Here is a 22495-nt window from a genome sequence, read left to right on the forward strand (position 1 = left end):
CAGGAATAGATGGCAGTAAAAAGTTGCCTTTTTTTTTCTGGTGAATCAACACTACATGAAGACAAAACCTTTCCTAGAAGATCCAGCCCCTCTGACCTCATCCATAACACTGTTCTAAACCCAGTCTTCGACCCTAGCACATTGTTCCAAGACAGTCTCATTGCAGAAACGAGGAAAATACATTAGAAATGCCAACAGCATGCTTCATTCTGGGGTAGCAATCCTTCTGAAAGTATGCCTATCTCTTCAGCGTTCTAGCTGGAAAACTAAGGGCTAAACTCAGAGACTTAGGATTCATTAGTCACCCCTGTGTACCCCAGAACTAATGTGTTAAGCCATATTCCCTTATTGATACCAGGTATCTCCTCACACTGACTGAAAATGAGAGGTCTAGCTAGATATCCCATGTAGTCTCTTAAGTTAAACCTGTAGCCCTGCCTACATGACAAGGATGAGTCCCCTGCTTGTCCTAGCATTAAGTCAGGACATAGCCACAGGTTTTATCCTTCTTCTCTTGAATCTTAACTCTAATTCCAACTCTAGCCCTGAAGTTGATTTTGAAGAAAGTAGTTCTCTTGCTGTGGAGAGGGTGAGGTTCATGGAAGGGCTACTGTATTGTTGTATCCTGCAGATACAACTGAGCCCCAACAGGTGCCACAACAGTGAAAGCAAATGCGCTACAGTGAGTCTGGGAACCTGGGTTTCCAGGGATTATGCTTGAAACAGGGCTGGGGCAAATGTTGGGATTAGTGTTCAGGATTGCAGGCATTTAAATGCTAGTTTTGTTGGTTGGTGCTGCAAAATCCAAACAAAAAGGGAGGTGGTTTGTGCCAGACAGGGAGGCAGGCTGAAGTCTGAACAGGTAGAACTTGGTGCTTAGTGGCTGAGGTTCAGACTCTGGTTAGTTGTGGTTGGTGGCAGGGCAGGCTGCAGCCACCAGCCTGTGCTGAAGGCCAGGGTTCAAGTTGGTGTCAGGGTGCCAGTCTGTGCATTGTACGCTTGTGTGTGGAATCCTTAACTGAGGTACAGCAGATCAAAAGGTGCCTCATGGATATTTTCAGTGATCCTCACCTGCTCCTCCTTCTGATCAACCCTGGAGGCAGAGAAGGATCCAGCAGCAATGTAATTTGACAGCCTTAGAATGGCCATATCCAGTGAAACACTTTTTTTTTTAGAGAGTCTGAATTACACTGCAGAGGCTTTGTTGTGGTGCTCTGGTGCCATCTCAGCACATGAATGGGCACAGGGAGCAGATCACCTCCTTGCTTTGGGGCAGTCCTGTTCCAGTGCCTGCTCCCAGGATGTCGGAATCTGCTGCCAACTGAGCATGCAGCCATTTGGGTTTTGGCCTTTGCTGACAGCGATGTTTGATGTTGATCTTACCATACACCAGCTAAGAACTTGATTGCACAGCCTTTAACTTTGTGTTTTGTTGATTAGTATTTTTTCACTTACAAAATAAAATACATCAGTAAAGCATGTGAACAATTGCTACTTTAGTGCGATCTGCTGGCCTGTGAGATCTGAAAGGGAAATTCCCCAGGAAGTGACTTTAAATTACATTGGAACTGATTGTCATGTTTAGCAAATTTGCCTGTCTGAGAATTACAGAAAGCCTGCAGCCAAACAGTGAAAAATCAATGCACTTTTATGTTTGTTATTTTTAAAAGCCCAGAAGTTAACTTAAAGAGAAATAAGGGAGTGTTAACTAAAACATACATACATGCAAACATACATAAATGAGCCTGGAATTTTATTGCTGAATGGGTACTGAACTTTTATATGCTTACTGCACTATGTACAGTGTTACTCATTTGCAATTAAATTGTAGTGATGAAGTGCAAAATTAATATACTATATTGAAATACTCCTCAAGTGGCTTTTCTGAAATATATATGGGGGTTGTGCTAATGAAATCCAGCAGGTTTTATGACTACTGGGTGCCCCCACGTTCATCCAATGCAAACAAATGGAGAAAGGTTCATTATGAGAAGGCAAGTACATACCTTCCTCAGTGTGCCAGTGCTGCTACTCCTGCTGTGTGTTCTCTTTGGTTTTGAGATGGCTTGTAGAGAAGGGAGGCTGCAAGCCTGTGGGCTGGGATGGAGAGGTTAAATTGTGATACCAGAAGACACTGGTATAATTTTTAGTTAATAAGGGAATGTTGCTCAAATTCTTATGGTGTCATTATCATGGTATGTGGTATCATTATTATCTAATATTGGATCAGTATTAGCAAGCCTGCTTAAAGCTTTAAATAACAACAGGATGTAAAGGCAGAAATATTAATGAGGAAAACTGGAACAGGATGGATTGTAAGCAGGGGTCTGCAAGGGAGACATCCAAAGTTAAGTGAGGTGCATCCAAACCTAGGGAAGTGGTAACGCACTTACTTTCTGAGGGCACAGCCATCTAGCACCTTGCTACAAAAATAACATTTGCAGTGGTATTTTAAGGGTGCTCCTCCCAGAAACTATCCAGAAATCTGGAAACTGTTGCAGCAGGGATGTATTCTCTCTTGGGAATGTCAGTAGGCTCTTCATTAACACTGGCAGGAATCCTGCAGGGCCTGTATTGTCCTGAAGGCAGATCTGAGAAAGTGCTGGAAAACCTAGAAATTCCTTGTAGTGCTAGAAAAGATTCTATGAAGTGTGAACTTGAGAATGCCCTTAAATGAATGCAGTTCAGTGGTACAGCAAAGGGAACCATCTGCTCCTACACCCAGTGGTGCAAGTCCCAAATCACAGTGTTGGCTGTTGTGGGGTATTTCTGTATCTTCCTAGCTGAGAAAAATTGGTCCCGGTGGGGGCCTCGAGTGAGGCAGAGCTGAAGACAGCAGCAGACCAGCCTCACTGACCTCCCAGCTCTCCTTCCAGCTGTGTTTCTCTGTGCTAATAAACTTGCAGAATCATGTCCACCAGTCTCCTTGGCTGAGCCCTGTAACTTATTTATTTACTGGCTGTCCATTATTTATGTGAGAGCAGGAAAGCCAGTCAGTTGGGTGTTTTTCTCTCTGTTTTTATTTTAACTCTTTCTTCTTGCTCTCTTTTCTTTCTCCTCTCTGTTACTGTCTTTCGTATACAATTTGTTTTCACTCAGTTCATTTTTGAAGTACCTAGAATACAGCAAACAAAATGCCAAGCTTCAATTAAATAATAGTAATAATTAAAAAAGGCCAACAGAGAGTTCTTATACATTTTTTATGACCTAGAAGTCTCCTGAGATATCTTGAAATTGCAGAGAAGTTCATATAACTGGTGGATTGATGTATTTTTTTTTCCCCCAGTTTCAAAGAGTGTCAGCTGGAAAGAGAAGCAAGTAAGTGGGAATATGGGACACGGGAATTTTACCTGAAAGGAAGGGAGACTGCACACCTGTTTATAGATAAATAGAGAACATGTGATGCTTTATAGGAATGTGAAGCTTGCAGTGCATGAATGCAGGCATTTTGTGTGTTGTTGTGAACATATGCTGAAAATGAGTTACCAGGAAAGAATTTTACCTGCAGAAAGTGTTTATACCTTATATGACCCCTAACGGTTGAAACTTGTTGCCAGTTGTTTTGTTATTGTAGTTGTTTGTTTGTTATCATCGGGAAAGGAAAAGTTCGGGCGCAGAGGAGAGCACACCCATTAAGCAAAACCCACCCAAGCCCCCTTGCTTTCTAAATGCAAAGCATCACCCGCAGTCACCTCCCCCCCGCTCCCAAGGCCCCGAGGGGCAGGCAGAGGATGGAGCTTTGTCCCCTGTTCCCGGCGCCCCGCGCGGGGGCAGTGCCGGGCTGTGCCCCTCCCGCCCGGCAGGCGGCGCCGCAGCCCCGCGGCTGAGCGGGGGGCTCGGGGCGGGCTCAGCCCGGGCGGCTCCTGCGGGAAGGGGGTCGGTCCTGGGCGGGCTGGGGTCTTGGCTGCTGGTGGGCGAGCCACAGTGACTCCGCGGGTCCCAGCCGTGCCAAGCTCGTCCCAGCAAGGGTCTGGCTGGGAGCAGCACAAAGGTGTGAGCGTTTCCCCTGTCTGAGCTGCATGCGGGTTTATACCTGTTATTTCATCTCCCCTCCCAGCCGTGGTGCTAAAATGACAATTCTTTCGGTGAGAGGAGGTGAAAAGAAGATGGTGAACGGTGAGAGGTGTGAGGGGAGGTGCACCGGATACTTAACGTGGAGCCACGGAGGCAAGGAGAAGAGTGTGCTCATGTTCCTAACCCAGCGTGACTCTGTCAGGCCAGTCGCATCCTCCCCAAGGTGGGGATGCAGCAGCATCACAGAACTTTTCCGAGTTGGAAGGGACCTTAAAGATCATCGAGTTCCAATTCCCCTGCATGGGCAGGGACACCTCCCACTAGAACAGGCTGCTCGGAGCCCCATCCAACCTGCTCTTGATGCAGGGATGGAGCCCCCACAACATCTCTGGGCAGCCTGTTCCAGTGTCTCACCACCCTTACGCTGAAGAATTTACGCCTGATCTCTAACCTAAATCTCTCTTCTTTCAGCTTAAAACCACTCTCCTTGTCTTGATAGCCTCTTCTCAGTCTCCGCAGTCATCCATATTTTGCCTCTTGATCACGTTCTGACCTTGGTTTTTGTTTCACAGCACACCTCAGAGGCACCCCCTGCCCTTCCCTGTCAGTCTTCTCTGAGGGGCACCCGGGACCCCTCTAGTGCCCTGCAGGGAGGCAGAGCAGCCACGCTGAGGCCCAGGAGCTCTCTGTGCCTTGAGGGGGCTGCGCAGGATAAAACACCATTACAGAATATTTCCCACAAGTGACAGCAGCTTAATTGCATGCTAGATGAAGCTGGAATGGTTTATGCCTGTGACAACAGTTTAGGACACCTTATTATCAGCCTTCTCCAGATCTTACATGCTGTTTTATAACGGGCAAAGAACCTGTGATCAATGCTGCTGTTCCCTTGGTGCAGACTGTCCCTGTGGCCAGTCCTGCTCTGCTTATAGGGAACCTGCAGGGATGACACAGACATCTCCTTCCTCCCCTGCCCTGTGCAAAAGGTGTTCTCTGGCAATGCACCTCCCAGAGAAAGCAGGGATGCAATGTGGTGTCTTCTCCTTTGTGAGCATGGGGCTGGGCTTGTGCTTCACAAATTGTGTGACTTTGCACTTTGTAACTAAGCCCAAATTCCAGCATAGCCATCATGTGCCTGCTCTTTTCTGGGGTGGAAATATCTACTGCTCTCTTGTAAAGGCTGTATAAATCCCAGAGGAAGCCCTGCTTATGCACTGGCTTCCAGATGATTCCTCGTGGCAGAGAATTTGCCTTGGAGTTGAGGCTGCAGGGCTCGCTACCCCTCTTTGATGTTCTTCGATTTTCAGATACCAACTATAGTGATTGGCTTTGAAATTTTTACCAAGACAAAACTCCCCTTTGCCTTGAAGAAGACATCCAGCCTTGGGCATGAATTCACAACTGGTTGCGGCAAAAAAAAAGCTTGATCTTGTTAGTGTCAGGTTGGTCTGGTTGGTTGATTTTCAGATTGAGCCAAATGGTTATTAAAATGGATGGTGCTCCTGTTCTGGCAAGCTGTCACTTCACAGGGCACCCGGTTTTCTCACCAATGTGCTTTCCCAGCCTGCCTCCCCAGCTCCAGGGACAGAAGATAAGCCAGCAGAAAATGTCCTCTCTAGCCAAGTGTTTGTCTGAAGTGTCCCAGCTACTATGGAATGATTATAATCTTTTCTCTTTATACCTTTCCTGTGCTCACATGTTGCCGTGCCATCTGAAATTGAATGATAAAATGTTTTTGAAGAAAAGAAAGACACGTATGGCATCAGATAGTTGCACTGTGAGCACCACCCTCTACTGTCTGTGTGCATGTGATAAGTGGGGGCTGTCACTTACGGTTCAAATAACAAAGCAGGACATCAGGCACACTTAACATCTTGAAGATAGAAAAGGGCTAACCACAGACAGCCCTCCACCTAACTCAAATACCTCTGTTTCAGTTTATGAAACTGAAGGTCACTTTGTGAGCATCACCAGTATGGGACTTCACAAGTACTGGTGCAGTGTCTGAGCATACCCCATCTGTGTTACTCAGCCTGCTAGGGAGCAGGGAAAACTGTATCAAGGAACAGCATCAGTCCCTGTGCATGCAGCTGCAAACGCTGGAGCAGCGCTTCAAAGGGCAGGCAGCTGCTCTGGGAGTTCCTGCTGGGGCCAGGCAGCCTGTCCTGCCTAGACATGGTTCTGGGTCCCAGCCCCCAGCCCAGGGATGCTGCCTTCTGTGATCTCTCACAGGCTTTACAGTTGGATTAAGCACATTATTTGGGTGAGAGGGAGAGGCAGCAGCACCAGGGGAGAGCACAAAATGTGGCTGGCTTAGCAGCGGTGGAGCAAGAGACGAGATGTGTGTACCTGAAAACATTGGAGGCATGGGTGCAGGGAGCATCTTCACCCTGCACCTGGCAGGGCAGGAAGAGGGGACAGGCAAGGAAGATTTAGGCTGGCCTTGCACACAGTCTGGATGTCTTTTTTTCCCAGTTGACCATTTCCCTCTATTGCAGGTAGGGGACCAGGCTAAATAGTTTAGCTGCCTCCTTTGATTATGATAAGCTTAGTGTTCTGGGGGTGGTTAGGTACTGCCTGCAGCTGGTGAGGAAGTGAGGGTCAGAAACAACACAGGAGTCACTAGGCTGCTGGCTTCTACACCCACCAACAAGATAGGAAGAGACTGTATCCTCATTCCACCCTGGGGAACATTTGCATTGGTGGCAGCAGGCTGGCACCATTGAATCATTTGGGGTGGGAAATCAGGCTTTCAGTTAAAGGTCAGGTGATGTATTTAGTAGTCTCCCATAATGACAAGAGGGATACAGAAGATTTTTTAAGTTGTGCCGCTCTTTCACACGCCCTGACCAAGCAGTAACCTAGACAAACGCTGTCCTCACTGCGTGGTCTGCTGAGCAGAGGCAAGTGATCAAGAGCAGTGCAAGGAAGGAATGAAAGCCCTGCCCTCCTTGTTACCCCTGGCCCATGGGCTCCTTTGCCATGGGGTAGGAAGGAGCTGGTTATTGCAGGTGGCTGCAGAGGTCCTTTCTGTACGTGTTTGTCTGTTGCCCTTGGCACTCCCTATAGAGCACTGTCGCACCCATTCAGCTCGGCTGCAGGAACTGGGTACTCTAGGCAGAGGCCTTGGGGAGCAACAAAGCATGTCACTTACAAAAATATTTTGTGGCCTTTGGTTTCACAGATCAAGATGTGGATTATGCCCTCAGCCATCTAAGAGATTATGTTCTCAATGTTTATGAACATTATTTTATCCTGTAAATGAGGTCTAGTTAAGAAAATATCCCTGTAAAATCGACGTATGGCTATGACAAGATTACTTTCCATGGCATCCATCTGAATGCTGGTTAGTTTACAAGTTGAAAAAAAAAAAGATTTCTCTAAGTGCCATTTCTACAACTTCACCCTGCAAATTATACTAATAATAAGTTTGTTCTGCATTTTATATCTCCCTTGGAGAAGGGATCCTGCAGGCAGGAATGACCAGCAAATTGCAGCAGGGCTGTGGGAGGCAGAGCCCTCTCCCCTCCTCCAGCTGCCTGGCTCTGGAGGATTCTTTTTTGCATACCTAATGCCACACTTCTGGAAGGGTGGCTTGAATAAGAACTTATCACTTCTTAAAGTTGCTGTACTGATCTTAGCCTCAGTGTCAGGGTTTGGTGTGTAGTATATCACACCTGCTCCTTAAAGCTTACTAAATGGAAAGTCTTCTGTGAATTCAGCTAGATGTGGGGTTAGGCTCTACATCTATGTTTTGGGACTTTGCCCAGACTTGTCCATAAAGTCTTATCTAGGGTTCTCTCTTTTTCTGTTTTCTCCCCTTGTAATTTTTGCCTAGCACAGGTTTTGGTTGGCGGTCCAAGATCTCAAGAAACAACCTCTACAGGATGTAACCACCAGAGTGGAGGAAATCTGGCAAGAGTTTCTAGCTCCTGGGGCCCAAAGTGCTATCAACCTGGATTCCCACAGCTATGAGAAAACAAGCCAAAATGTCAAAGACCCAGGGAGATATACATATGAAGATGCACAGGTTTGTATTTGATTTTCTGGAATTACTGCAAATACAACTCTCAGTTTTACTGTGTTTTTCCACTATCAAGTTGTCACTGCTCACTTGAAGGAAAAGGAGACGCACAGTTTGGAGTGACTTTGAGGATATCTTTTTAAGCTGGGTAAATGATATTTTCTTTGAATTTACGAGTTATAAGAGGCTAATGCTCCTCTGGGAACAAATGTTCCAAAATTTCCAAGTCTGCAAGGCTGCAAGCATGCCTCAGAGAAAGCAAAGATGAAAGAGTGCTATAAAGTTCAGTGGGGCACTCTGTACTCCCTGTCACCAAAGTCTGCCATGGTTTCAGAATGGCTGATACCATATAAAAATCCTGGTTAATAAACTTTTTAGTATTTTGTTTATGGCTATTTATCTCCCCCTCTCTGCCAAACCCCAAGTGTAGCAGATCCCTTCAACACAGCTAGAAACTTGTCCAGCAGACAATACCTTAGAGCAAGGATAGGACGGTATGCAATGCAGTGAGTTTAATCCTGCCCTCCTAAGGGGGCCCCAGATTTATCAAGAAAATTTTACACATAAACTGTACACAGAAAATGCCTTTAGGAAAACAGATAATTTGAGAATAACTGCTAGGAGCAAGGATAAAGTTGTATAACCTTCTGAAAAAATGAAATTATCATTTTATAAAGGCTAAAAACAAAAGGAAGAAGGAATAATTTGGCAAATATTACCAGGGACACAATTAAAAGATATCCTCCTCATAAGCATTTTAATCAAAACTGTGTAGTAAAACCAACAGCAAATGAAAAGAATCCTGGTTCTTGTATTTTGTTAAAATTGGCATTCAAAGGCTGTTTTTCAAAATACTCCACTAACAAAATATTTTCATCTCAGGGGAGATGTTGTAGACCACTTACACATGGTTAGGCAATGAATTTTTCAAACCAGCATCAAATACTGTATTTTTCTGAATGTAGTCTTGCTCCTTGGGGCCAGCATAGAAGGAATGTATGCAAAGTTTCAAGGCAATCCCCTGGGAATATCAGGCAACTTAAATGTTCCTTTTAAAGCTGAGAAACACAGGAGTGTCAAGACATTCTGGCTAAGATATACTTTTTGCTTTGCAGTTTTAGTGAACAATAATTTCTGCAAATTTTCATCACCTGAAAAAAATAGTGATGGCAAAATGCAGGCTAAAGTAGATAGGTGAATAATGGTGGAATTGATTAAATTGATAAGTAGAAGTACTGAGAACAAGATGGATGTTTAGAGAATGAGTATTTAATCAGAAGAAGACATGAAGGATTTAGGGTTGTACTGATCAGTTCACAATGTAATTGCCATTCAAAGGGGGGTTGATGAAATCAAGCTAGAGCTCTTGCACTTAGCTTATTTTAGCTCTTTGGGTTAATTTTATTTCAGAGGATTTTTATGCTGATGAATGTCCTCAATTCATCTTTTTTGGTTCACGGACATGGAAGCATGAGGCCAAGATAGACCTTCAGGCCCAGCTATCGTCCTCTTGGAGACTGAATCTGTGCCCGGAAAGGACAGGGCAATGCGGAAGGTTAACCCAGTTACCTTCTTGTGCAGGGGACTTCTGGTAGCTCTCTAGAGACCAAGCAAGCGGTTTCTGAGTGGTTGACCAGATAGCTAAGAAAGCCAACAAAAGCAGGGAGAGACAAGACACTCCTGAGGGCACAGTGTCCTAGTGAAGCTGGAGCAATGTTGGATTTTTCTGGCTTATCCTGGCCAGGGGACGTTTTTGTTTGCACACCCACTTCATGGGCAGGTCTCCCCAGTTGGCTGTGAATCTCCCAGGTATTGTCATGGCGTCTCCCTCAGGTCAGCCCTGCCACCTCAGGGGCTCTGTTGTCCACGGATCTGCAGCAGATGGTAGCCCAGCTGCCTTATCTCAGCACCCTGACACCAGGGACCCATGAATGCTCCCACACATCCCACATTCCTAAAGACTCAACAACCAGTCAAAACACCCCACTGTGGGAGGGAGAATACAAGTGTCATCCTGTCTTGTGTAGCTGTAGTACAAAGAGAAAAACAACTGAAATGTCCTTATAAATAGAGAACAAGAAAAAAATTAGTTTACTGAACAGCACATTCTTTGAATGCCTGCAGCTCTGAGACACTAAGACTAAGGGGAAAGAGAAGAGTTTGCTTAACTGATAAGATTAAATTGGTTCTCCTGCAGTGGTAAATAAGATAAGGTAGTGTGGCATTCTGGGCCTTATACTGACCTGGGAGACCTGCAAAATGCCAGTTCTGAATAAAAAGTGCTGGGAAATTGCTGTACTTGGGAAGGGGGAAGTGTAGCAGAGCACAGTACACTTCAGGCTACTGAATGCATTATAACCATAGTTTCAAAGCAAAGCATCATCTGTGATCAGGTGCTTAACAGGGCACATGTATGTGCTTCTGTGCACAACCTTGGCTCCCAGCTCCAAAGAGCTCTCCCAGATGCTGCACGATCATCTAGTAAGACAAGTGGCCTAGAAAAAAACAGGGAGAAAAGGGGCCTCTCGACAAACAGCCCTCTCACTTAAAACCTCTTTGTCCCAAGGCTGCTCATGATCTGAAGGCAAATGGTTCCTCTATGTAAGAAAAGTGACACTAATAGCCTTAGCTCCAAACATCCTCCAAGTGCTCCTAATCCAAACCTGAATTTGATGTGCATTTATTATTTCAAGTAGAGCTCTCTCTAAGATGGGTCCCTGTATTACAGAAGCAAGTGTTTTGCCCAATCTCAGCTAAAGAGATTTGCCCTGTTGTGTGGCTGCTGCGGCTGCAGTCCTGCACCGCTCCACCTGCACAGAGCCGCCTTCCCCTGTTGCGCCTGCACCTGCCTTCCCCAGCCATCCAGTTTGCTGGTGTCCTCATCCCCAAGCAACACAGCCCCTGCTCCTGGATCTGTCTTGATTGTCAGCTCTGCCAACCGTCTTGATCTGCAGCCATCTTCTGTCATTTCAGTGCTGGGCCCCTCCAGAGGCGAGCCTACCAATTTAGCTGATTGTTTCCTGCTCTTAAACAACTGTCCGCTGAGTAAAATATTATGATTATCAAACCATTTTCACTGGGGAGTAAGGCAGCTTTTAATACAAGGGGCACTGTCAGGAAAGGTCAGTTCAATTAAACAGTGAACTACTCAGCAGGATGTAAGCTCCCACAGGAGTTATCAGCATCATTGGACAATGAATGTGAGGACCTGCAATATGAAGCGGGCACAGCCAGCTCTGGAAAGTAAATAGGTTTGGGTCCATCCAAAGGGCCTCTTTTGGCTAACGAAGCTGCTGACAGCCAAAGCAGTTGGTCTTCAACAGGGGAACCCAGATTTGTGAGTGGGACGACTATGTCTTATCTGTACACTTTATTAGTTTTTAAACATTTTTTCTGCCTACTTTCAAGCATCTCCTTGCCTCCCTTGAAATGTCTTTCTGCCTTCAACAAGTCTTTAATCCTTGGCACTGGGAACTTGTATCACAAGAATGTATTGCGTATCCTGTTAGTAATGTTTGTTTGTAGGGGCATTTACTTTGGAGTCAGGTATGTTATAAGTAAGGTAAGCCACATAATTGTATTTGGAATTACTTTTCTGATTGTTTATTTTTCTTCTTTAATAATTAAAAGAGTTTTAGATTGACGTTCCTTTACATGAACTAATTGGCTCTTGTTTCTGTGAAGATGATTCAGGGAAATTCAGTTCTAATCCTGGCTCAGTTAGGGATTTTAACTGTGCTATACCAATCCTTGGCTAATTCCAGAGCAGATTTAGACCATAATGCCAGAGTCCAGGCTGCTTAAACCAGAAGTGTACCTGGCCTAGATTTGCACCCAATTCATGCTCTCAGCTACCCCAGGTGTTGGTTCAGTTTGTTCTGGACTGTGATGGAGATATGAGCCCTTGCAGGATTCATCAGTGATCAGTCCTCAGTTTGCATTCTGACTCCAGGAAGCTGGGAGCATTGACAGAACTTGACAGAATCCTGTTCAAGTCAAGATCAAACCTCAAATGTAAGCAAGGATCTCTTGGTGATGGAATGTCATTTTCTATCAAGAAGGGAAAATTAGGGGTGACCTTTCTGCCACTGACATTGTCTTTTCAAGCATGCCCAGGGTATCATAGTAAGCATATACAGAGCAGTGTACGCCTAGTGCCTTTTCAGTGGGCATACAGAACTCCATTTGTCTTGAGCAAAATCACAGCATGGAAGGAGAGTGTGAAGATAATAATTCATTGTGCATCTGCATTACCTCTCATGTAAGAACTTGAAGAAACATTATTATTTGTCTGAAAGTTTTATCCAGTCATCCAATCACATGCATGCCTCTAAAGGGGGGATGACTAGGGATGGAGAATCAAGGTAACAGCAAAGCAGCTCTGGTTGGCAGTGCAGGCAGTTAGCACAGGGGCTTGGGACAGACCCAGGCAATCTGCCCTGAAGGGGAGCTCAAGTCCATCTAAGCTAGTGCTGTTCAGAGACCTCGCACGTGCGCTATGAGGAATTAAAAGCACACAGTGCTGAATCCATATGTGTACAGGGATGGTACCCAGGCCTTCTGGAGGCTTTGGACAGTCTAGATCTTCCTGTGGAGGTTGGGGACTGCATGAGGACTTGACCTTTATTCTCTTCTCCTCCTTTGGCTCTGATTCTGTGGGGCTGGAAGAGAAAATCCCTCCTTACACTGCACTCCTGTTGCCTTCCTTGTGTGTGGATTACTGTGACTGTAAAAACAGCCTTCATGTGAAACCTCCCTTGCTGTGTATTTGTTACACACAGAAACAAAAATGTGAGCTCCTTTGCTTGTGGATTTCACAATATAACCTAAACCCAAATAGAATCTAAAACCAAGAGCCCCACAAATACACCCAGAAGAGCAATTAAGAGTCTGGAACAAAGATAGGAAAGTGATGGTGGAGGCTTATGCTGGTGTGCCTCATGCTGCACAAAGCAGGTGACAAAAGGCTGAAAGCAGAGGTCTACATACAAGCAGATATTCAGTTATTACTTTCTTGGGATTTAAAAAAAAATGTACATACACGCCACACACCTGAAAGTACTTATTTTATCCTTTTTCTTTTGTTTTAATTTGTGACCTAGTGGTCATGTTATGTGAAAAGCATCTAATATCCAGCCTTTGTCGTGCTGTTTGTTTTCTGTCTCTGAAGTCATCAGGGATCAAAACACTGTCTAAGCTAATGCCCCTCTGTTACATGTGGGTAGGAAGAGGGCTCGGAAAAGTCATGAGTGAGATCTTTCCTTGCACATGAAGTGACAGAAGGCAGAAGATCTCTCCAAATGAAAGATCAGAAAGCGGTGACAAGCATATTCCCAGGACAATAGTCTGCCTGTTATTCAGTGTGTTGATCTTGCCAAGCTGGCTAAAACCACGTGCACAAGCAATAGCAGTGTCTTGTGTGCCAGACATTTCCTAACTCCAAAAATTACCTATCTTTGCTTAAGAATTGAATTAAGTGCTCGGACCAGGACTTTTATGGAGTCAAATCCAGCTGGGGCCAGTCACAAGTGGGGTTCCCCAGGGCTCAGTGTTGCGGCTGTTTCTGTTTAACATCTTTATTGATGATCTTGAGAAGGACATAGAGTGTATTATCAGTGAGTTTGCAGATGACACCAAGCTAGGCAGGAGTGTTGATCTGCATGAGGATAGGGAGGCTTTGCAGAAAGACTTGGATAGATTGGATCGTTGGGCTCATGTCAATGGTCTGGGCTTCAACAAGGCCAAGTGCCAGGTCCTGCACTTGGGCCACAACAACCCCAGGCAAGGCTACAGGCTTGGGGAGGTGTGGCTGGAAAGTGTCTGGCAGAAAAGGACATGGGGGTTCTAACTGACAGGCAGCTGAATATGAGCCAGCAGTGTGCCCAGGTGGCCAAGAAAGCCAATGGCATCCTGGCTTGTATTAGAAATAACGTGACCAGCAGAAGCAGAGAGGTGATTTTCCCCCTGTACTCAGCACTGGTGAGGCCACACCTGGAGTATTGTGTCCAGTTTTGGGCACCTCAATTCAAGAGAGATATCGAGGTGCTGGAGTGAGTACAGAGGAGGGCAAGGAAGCTGGTGAAGGGCCTAGAGAATAAATCTTATGAAGAACACTTGAAGGAGCTGGGAATGTTTAGTCTGAGGAAGAGGAGGCTGAGGGGAGACCTCATCAGTCTCTACAACTACCTGAAAGGTCATTGTAGAGAGGTTGATGCTGGTCTCTTCTCACAGGTAATTAGCGATAGAACAAGAGGGAATGGATTCAGGCTGCAACAGGGCAGGGTTAGACTGGACATTAGGAAAAAAGTTTTCACAGCAAGAGTGGTTAGACACTGGAATAGGCTGCCCAGGGAGGTGGTTGAGTCATCATCCCTAATTGTGTTTAAGGGTCATTTGAATGTGGTGTTGGTGGAGATGGTTTAGGGGAGAAATTTGTAGAGTAGGGATGATGGTTGGACTCGGTGATCCCAAGGGTCTTTTCCAACCTGAATAGTTCTATGATTCTGTGATTCTTGTGTCAGGAGTGTGCGAGTGCAAGAAACAACTGCATGTCAAATCCAGAGGAAGAGCCTTTCCTCTTTGTGTGAATGTCCAGAAGCAGATGATGCTATTCTGTTTCTCCCAGGCAGGGAGTGAAAGTGCTTGCAAGTGCATCCCTTTCTTCCTGAGCAGCCAGAACTCCACTTTCCATGGATAATGGGTAGATGTTCTTGCTGATGACAAAGTTCCACCACTGCCAAACCCACATGCTGCAGGAACACTGCAGTCTAACTTCTTAAGGGTTTGTTATTTCTTCAAGTGTTTGTCCTTCTAATTAAATACATATATATATATTCATGACGAGATGTGTCAACAATGCATTTCATATGTCTCCTTCTCAGACCACAGCAGGTATGGATGTCGGGTGCTGTCTGGATGGGGTTCATTGGCAAATGGATGCAAGATTTTGATAGCATTTGTACCATGGACTCCAAGAGATGGAGCTCAATCACTTGAAGGCAGTCCAAGGTGATATGGCAATAGTTATCCTGCAGCCACAGTGTTGATGGAATGTGTAAGGCTGTTTATGTATCCATCATATGTTCTCTCAGAGGCATCTAGCAGGGGTGGTGGTCCCTATCCCAGCATAGCTACTTTTAATCAAAAGCTTGTGTACTGCTTGTTTCTGCAGGGCTGCATCCTGCTCTGTTACAATCTCCTGCAGGGCACAGACTGCCTCTGTGCGACAGAACTTCTTTGTTGCTATGTGATGGATTCTTTGTGTTTCTCTCCATGACACAACTCAGCTTTTGGACAGGTTTTTCACTAGAGAAAACAGGAAGCTGCAGACACCCCTGTAAGTGTCAGGGTGTTGGCCAAAAAGTTAAGTAGTTTCATCTCATGGCTGTACCACAGCATATATAGGAGTGCAAAACCCTTTCTTCCTTGCTGCATCTCCTAGATATTTTGTTGTTTGGAAAAGAGATGCCAGTCTTCCAAATGCTATACAAGGTTGTCCCCTCCTCCTCCCAGGCAAAACCTGTTCACTTGGGCTTTCTGCCAGTAGCCAGGATTTGGCCCATATTGAGAGAATCAGCCTCTTAGCCATGATCATTGTTCTCAAAACCTAAAGCTGCTCATATGGGGTTAGACTCCCGACAGCCCACTCTTGACTCCCAGGATAACCCTTGCTATCTTTAGGACTAAATCCTTCTGCAGTACCAGGCTGACCCCAGTGCTCCACAACCCTTCAGCTCCGTGGTTCTCCCGCGCCGCATGTGCCACAGACCCCCCAGCAGCTCTGCCTTCCCATTTGTATGTTTGAAGGTATGAAGCAAACCAGTTGTCTCATCAATTTACAGAAAAGCCAAAGCTAAATTTATGTGTTACTTTTATCAATGCACTTTCCCACAAAAGATTTACATTGTGATTCCAACTGTATCTACAGGGGTAAACAAAGGATTTCTGTGTATTACTCAAAATGAGCTCTCATTGCTTACAGTTATCCCTCCTGCTAAAGCTCTTTCTTATGTTCCTTTGCCTTCACCCAATGTAATTTCATTTGTGGCCTGAAAAGGGGTTTTATGCTTTTTAGCTTAGCAGGGAGGTTAGTCTATATTACAGTATAATTATTCTTTCTTTTTTTTTTTTTTTTTTTTTTCCCCCGTAGTAACAAAAACAACTTGGTTGAGTGAGAAGAAAATGCACTGGCTAAGACTGTGTGTGTAAATTATTGTGTCACTTAAATAACTTGAGAATGGCCAAAAGAGAGATTGCTCAGATTTTCCAGAGCAATTCGGGCTCAGGCCAAGACCCTTATGTGCCATTTACCAACCTGAAACATTTCTTTTCTAAACTATACATCAAGGGAAGCCCAGCACTCCCACAGCAGCCAGAGCACCCATTTACTCTTTGCCCTGCTAGATGGTAGCACAGCAAGGAACCAGTGAGGCTGTGGAAAGGGGGCTCCTCCTGGTTGATGCATGCAGGCAGCTCAAACCTGGCAGTACAGCAGTGTTGGGAAGACTTAAAACCCTAAATGCAGGGACCAGAATAAGCAGATGCAAAGGTGTTCTTAGTGGGGATTCAGAGACATTAATGGGAATTGGAATAAAACCCCCATGTTTCCCTGCCTCCTCCTCCCCCTACCCCCTCACTGGTGTTTTCCCATCAGGTTTGGTTGGGGAAAGTACACAGTTCTTTCCTTCTGCAGCTTCTTCACTGCTTGCCTCATCTCAACTGTGTCTCCTACCCACTACTACAGCTTTCAGAGCTGATGCAGCATTTTTTCCTGTGTTCTCTAAAGTGTGTTTCAGTGCCATCAGTTAGATGGAATGGCAACTGATTGTAATTGCTTCTAAAAACTTGCATTCAGTAGTGGCACAGATCGCTTCCAAAGAGGACTGGGTCTCCTTTGCATTCTTCGGCACAGACCTTTTGGAAGATCCTGGTGGTGGTCTGGTAGAGGGTTCCTACCTATCAGGCGAGGTTCCTGAGGATGAGCTGGGAAAAATACAAGAGTGAATAGGGTATGTCTCCAAAAGCCCCTGGATAGCAGGCTTTGCTGCCTGCAGCACGCATGAGTGCTGGCAGAGGGATTCACCTCACACCCTCTGCCACAGGTATCTCTGCAGAGTAGAGGTGCTGACAGCATGGCAAATCCCAGAAAGAGGGAGGCGCAGCAGTCACACACTGTGTGCTCAGAAAAGCATCTTCCTGTTTTCTCCTTCCCCCATCCCTTTTGTGCTATGGATGCAGCTCTTTGAAAAGCAAACCCCAGGCAGGTCTTCAGCTGGCAGCCCTTGTCATCCTTCCAGTGGGGACCACAAGGTGTTCACTGAGACACTGCTCTCTCTTGTGCAAATCTGCAATAAAGTCCTTCCCAGTTCCCAGCATATAGGCAGAACAAACATTAGCATTCATTGTGGTTTGCTGTTATTTATTTAATCTACTGCCTTATGTTGCTTGTGGGGTTTTCCATTTGTCTGGCATTCTGCAAATCTCTCTTGCAGTTGGCCAGAGAGGCAGCTGCCAGTGTTCACATGCTTGCAATACAAAGGGGTCTCCAATTCTTCTCTCACTAATTTACTGACAGGTCTTGGTGACAGGTTGAAGGTGTGCTCCAAAACAATCCAAAAGATGTGAGTGGGGTAGGTGAGTAAGGAGGTTTCTGACCAGTTTGCAAAGGGCAAAGTGGGCCCTTGGAGCTCAAGTGAACCTGAACAGCTATCTAGCTTTAGTGTAAGCCCTCCAGAATGGGCTAAAAGTGTGCTAAAAGGAAAGCGTGTGATGGAAAGGAGAAAAGCATTTGCCATTTCCCTGTATTCCCCCTCATCGTCTAAAGCTTACAACTATGTTTAACATATGAACAGGGAAAACTTTATGTCATCAAGTTTAAATGTCTGAGCTTTCTGGAACCTAACTGATGTTCAAAGGTCATGAGATTGTTTGGCTTAGCCTTGACAACCCCCAAAAATTCTCAAGCCTGTCACAAAAAGTCTCAGTAAGTAAGATACAGGTGGGATTAGAAATGGATGTGTTTAGCCAACAACACTGCTTTTCTCTTATGTACACATTTCAGAAGAACAAACTTTTGCACTAAGAAAAAGGTTCTTAACAGAGACCACAATTCCTGAAGTCTGCCAGGTGCTTTGTGCAACTCAGGTGTTGTTATTATTTTTTTATCAGTCAGGTTGTTTTTTTTCCCACATATTTCTCGGGTGTTCCCAAGGTCCTGCTTGGCTGCCACTTGTGCCCTCCTCAGGGTCACTGTGCTTTGACTGTGACAGGAGAGAGAGACCTGGGATCACATTACAGCACATTGATTTGAAGCAGGTGCAGCTTTGAGACAGTTCCTGCTATCTCAGCCACCTCCCACGTTCCTGCCTGGATTGCAAACTTTTTTTTTTCCCTCCCTGCCTTTTCCCTCTTGGCAAGAAAATTTCAAGAGCTTGTCCTTCATCTTCTTCCAAAGATAGAGCTTGTGGAAGGAAAACAGGCAGGAGATGGTGAATCTTCTCAGGGTTAATTTCCCTGCACTTAAGCTGCCAGCTGGAGTGGGATTTCCTCTTGGCTTCATGAATCTGTAGAGAAGAATTTTCTTTTGATTTACCTGGCTGGTTCCTTTGTTTTCTAATTCACAGAAGTCACAGTCTTTCCCCCTTTAAAATGTACTGTTTGTTCTCCTTTATATCATCCAATGAGAAGTGCAATGCTTATGCTGTCTGAAGTGTAACTCTCATGATACAAGCCTAGGTACAGGCAGTGGAGCTCAGTGGAGCTGCATAGCCCTCAGGCCCACTGCCTGGCTCTTCTCTCCAGGGAGGAAATGTGATTTTGGTGCCCACCACACAAAAGGGGGTCTGTCTTTTTATCAAGAAGAGGTGCATGCAGGCCTCATTGCCTCCATTATCTTGGTTCAGGATCTGGGGAACAATGGTTCCAGGGATGTTCGACAGGAAACCCTCTCTGCTTACAGCAGTCTTGTAAGGGAATTGTTAGCTTCCTGGAGATGAAATCCACCATAATTACAAAAGCAGCTTATTGTGTCACCCTCAATGTTGGACTGATGCTTCCAAATGTGCACCCATCCTGGCAGGAGAGCATCACTACATCCAGCACTCATCAACAGCACGCTGTGTGAGGGACTAAGTGACTGGTCAGCTCAAAAAGCCAGCTCGCCAGGGCTTGCTGGCACATGTCAAGTCAGTCTCTGTTTCCACTCTCACCTGCCACTGCAGTGGCCTGAGACAGCAGTGTGGTGCTCAGAGATTGCTGGCAAGGCTGCAGGGGAGACCAGTGGGACGTGTGATGCCTGTCAACTGCTAGCCAAATCTTTAAAGTTTTCTGTTGTTTTTTTCTGCTTTCTATCTGTTTTTCAAAGCAGGGTGCTACCTTTCTTAATGGTTCAGTACATCAGTCGGGCAATTTGTGTTAAAAGATTGTTTTGAATTTTGTTTTTGCAGTGTGTCTCCCTAAAGGATTCCTGTCTTGTCTAGAGCAGGGGGCTGGGAGTCAGCCCTACCTGGAGAGCGATACCCAGCAGTGCCTGGGAGATGCTGCACTGCCTAGATGAAATGTTGCTCCTGCTGTTGTGCAGATGTGGCACAGGAACTTCCCATGGAACTTGCCTGCAAAGAAATGTCATGGTGATGATTCTGGTCAGACTGATCACAAGGCAGGGGACTGTAATGTCCAGAGCTGCAGCTGTGTTGTTAAAAATTACAAAAGTACTGAATTTACTTTGTAATAATCAGCTTCTTACCCCGTAATAAACAACATCACAAAATGCAAAGTTCTCTCAATGTAAGGATGGGAAGACTCAGATTTCTTGCCAACAGTGTCACGTATGTCAGGCAGCATGTGTGCATATAAAGTGGAGCACTAGAGATGCTTCTGCAGTTGGAGATGTCAGTCTTAGGCCGCTTTATGCTCTCTATTCACTATGTGATGAAGAGGAGGAGCAAAAGTAGCTGCTCAATAAAATAAGAAGTGAGACACCAGTGGGTTGCAATTATCCAAAGTGGGTTAAAAAGTCCATGATAGAAGATGGAAAGATGATTTGCACAAGTTGCACAGAGCAGCTAAATCTGTGCAGACACCTCTGGTGATAGGTCCGTTTTTCAGGCTTCCTCAGAAGAATATGTTCAGTTGCTAGACCTCCAGTAGCTTTCAATGTATGTAAGGAATGAGGAGCTGCTAAACATTAGCTGTAAATTCTCCCTAGCAAGTTGCAGATTTCAGAACATATAGCGGAAAATAGCTTGGTGGTGAAGAGCAGAGTAGGGTGAAGATTAAAACAAATGTCCCAACCCTGGCATTTCCTGTCTTGCAGCTACATTTATTGTGTAACTGGGCTGAGCACACACTGCAGCCACAATTGTAGCAGGAACCTTCATGGTGCAGTCTCAGTGGGGATTCTGGCTGTGGCAATGTAAGCTGTCCTGTGCTGTTGCAAATTGGAAGGCAGTCTTTGCTGACCTGAGCAACTGGCTCAGGCTTCCAGTAGGCACTTCAGAAATGCAGTGCTGTAAAATAAATGATCAGTGCATCATTTGTTACTCCAGTCCAGAGCTTCTTCAAAGCAAGCCCTTTGAATTCTTGCAATTAAGCAGTCAAGTTTGCTTCTGAAGCTATGCATGTCCCTCCCTTCCCTTATGCCCAGCTTCGTTCTTCATTAGCATTCAAAGCCTAGGAATAGTTATTCCCTGTTTGATTGTATCTTTGGTGAACAGCTGAAAGGTAGTGGTGTTGCTGTTCAGTGATTCCAAGATGTGAAAAGCAGAGAAAATGCTTCATACCAATTAGCCAACTGCAGTGGCAGTTGGGCTGTGGGTGTGCAGTAGTCCTGTTTTTCAGGGAAGGGCTTCAGTTAAGAAGACAGCTTGTGGTTTATTTCATCTCAGGATCAAAGTATTTTTTCCCCCCTTCCCACAGCCAGATACTGAGTTTATACTGTTTTAAGGTCAAATACATGAAGTCGTCTTGACATGAGCAAGAATGATGGTTGTTGCTGGGGTGCCAGTGGGTTGTATGGCCAGACAGGCTCTGCTGTGTTCTCTCTTGCCTACAGACAGTTCATGCGATCTGTCTGCATGGCAATAAAACTGAGTGTTATTTTGAAAAAAATATTATTGCTTTTCAGAGCAGACCCAGTTATCTGACCCCAGGTAAAGGAACCATTTGAAGTCAAAAGGTAGTAAAAAAATGTAGCCGTGTGTCTATCAAAATGTTAAACAAAATACCCCTGCACTCGCTGCCTTACCTCAGCCTCACAGCACCTTCCTGCCCACCACCTCAGCACACCCTCCCACCAGCACCCTGCATGTACTGGGTGCTGCAAGGGAGCACCACTGAGAGGAGGGAAGATCTGGAGACCCCTCAGGCCTTTTACTGTTGATGGGCTACAGAGTAGTTGCCCCACTTATTCATCAGTTTCCTCACAGACATGGAGAAGGACAGAAAAAGACTATTAGGTATACAGTTGGGTGGGTTTTCTTCCCCAGTTATGAGGAAATCATTAGGGGGATGTGATGTCTCCCTGAGAGACTTTGAGAGGTAATATGGTACGGTTTAAATCAAGTGAATCCCAAATTTCTGCTATTTGAAGTATTTGAAAGACGATGTTGTACATCATTATTCACATCAGAGAAATAGAAACTTTTTGATGACCTTATCCATGATGTGCATTATTTTCCCTCTTCTTGTCTCTGTGCGTACTTCGCTCATTCTGTCCTGAATAAATAGAACAAATACCTCACAGCTGGATGTGAAATCTCATGGCAGTGCTGTAGGTGAGAAGTACAAAGCTGTGCCCTGCCTTGTGTTTTTCTGCAGTGAGGAAGAGTGACAGTTGCTAAATGGCTTTATACAAGCATTTCTGTTGCAAACTCTTGTGCTGTCCTTCGGGTAGATAGTGCTACACAAACAAGGATTTGTCAGGTCTAAAAGCAAGTATGCAAATTAACCTGTAAAAATCATTCCACACCGAGTTGTAGCTCAAAGGATACGTTTATGCTGTGTTGTGGGAAAACCAGTGGCAGTTATGCCCCTCTTAGGACTACATCGAATAGTACAAGAAAGCTGAATTAAGCAGTTCTTCTGTGTATAGACAGGTCATCACCAATTACCCATGATGGTGAAGATGAGGGAATTCTGCTTGGCTTGTGAACACTGTGAGATAATCTCTGCAACTTCAGACTGGTTTGGCTCATATGGTTTCATGTACAATAGCTTTAGGGCTTGAGAGAATATTTCACGTTATATAAATCAGTATAGATAAAATTGCTCATTAATTCTATAAAAGTGCTTCCTTGTGCAAAGTCTAAGAAAAATATCCAGAGTGCCCATATTTCTTTTGAGTTCCTTTAGTGTGTTTGGTCAAAGTATTTTGATTTTATGTTCTTGGTGTTTGGGATAATATCTACTACAAATCCAGGGATAATTAGGGGAAGAAGAGCTGACTGTGTTAAGGGATTC

The 22495-nt window shown here is 45.1% G+C and overlaps 1 protein-coding gene across 1 annotated transcript in view; it reads left to right on the forward strand.

Moving 5' to 3' along the window:
* Positions 1–22495, forward strand: part of RGS6 (regulator of G-protein signaling 6) — a 243744-nt gene that overhangs the window by 211954 nt on the left and 9295 nt on the right. The window contains exon 14 of the mRNA XM_009999748.1: positions 7858–8044. Coding sequence (XP_009998050.1) covers positions 7858–8044 — 187 coding nt within the window. The remainder of the gene's footprint in view (positions 1–7857; positions 8045–22495) is intronic.

Source organism: Chaetura pelagica, unplaced genomic scaffold, assembly GCF_000747805.2.
Source record: "Chaetura pelagica isolate M959 unplaced genomic scaffold, ChaPel_1.0 scaffold416, whole genome shotgun sequence".
Lineage (NCBI taxonomy): Eukaryota > Metazoa > Chordata > Aves > Apodiformes > Apodidae > Chaetura > Chaetura pelagica.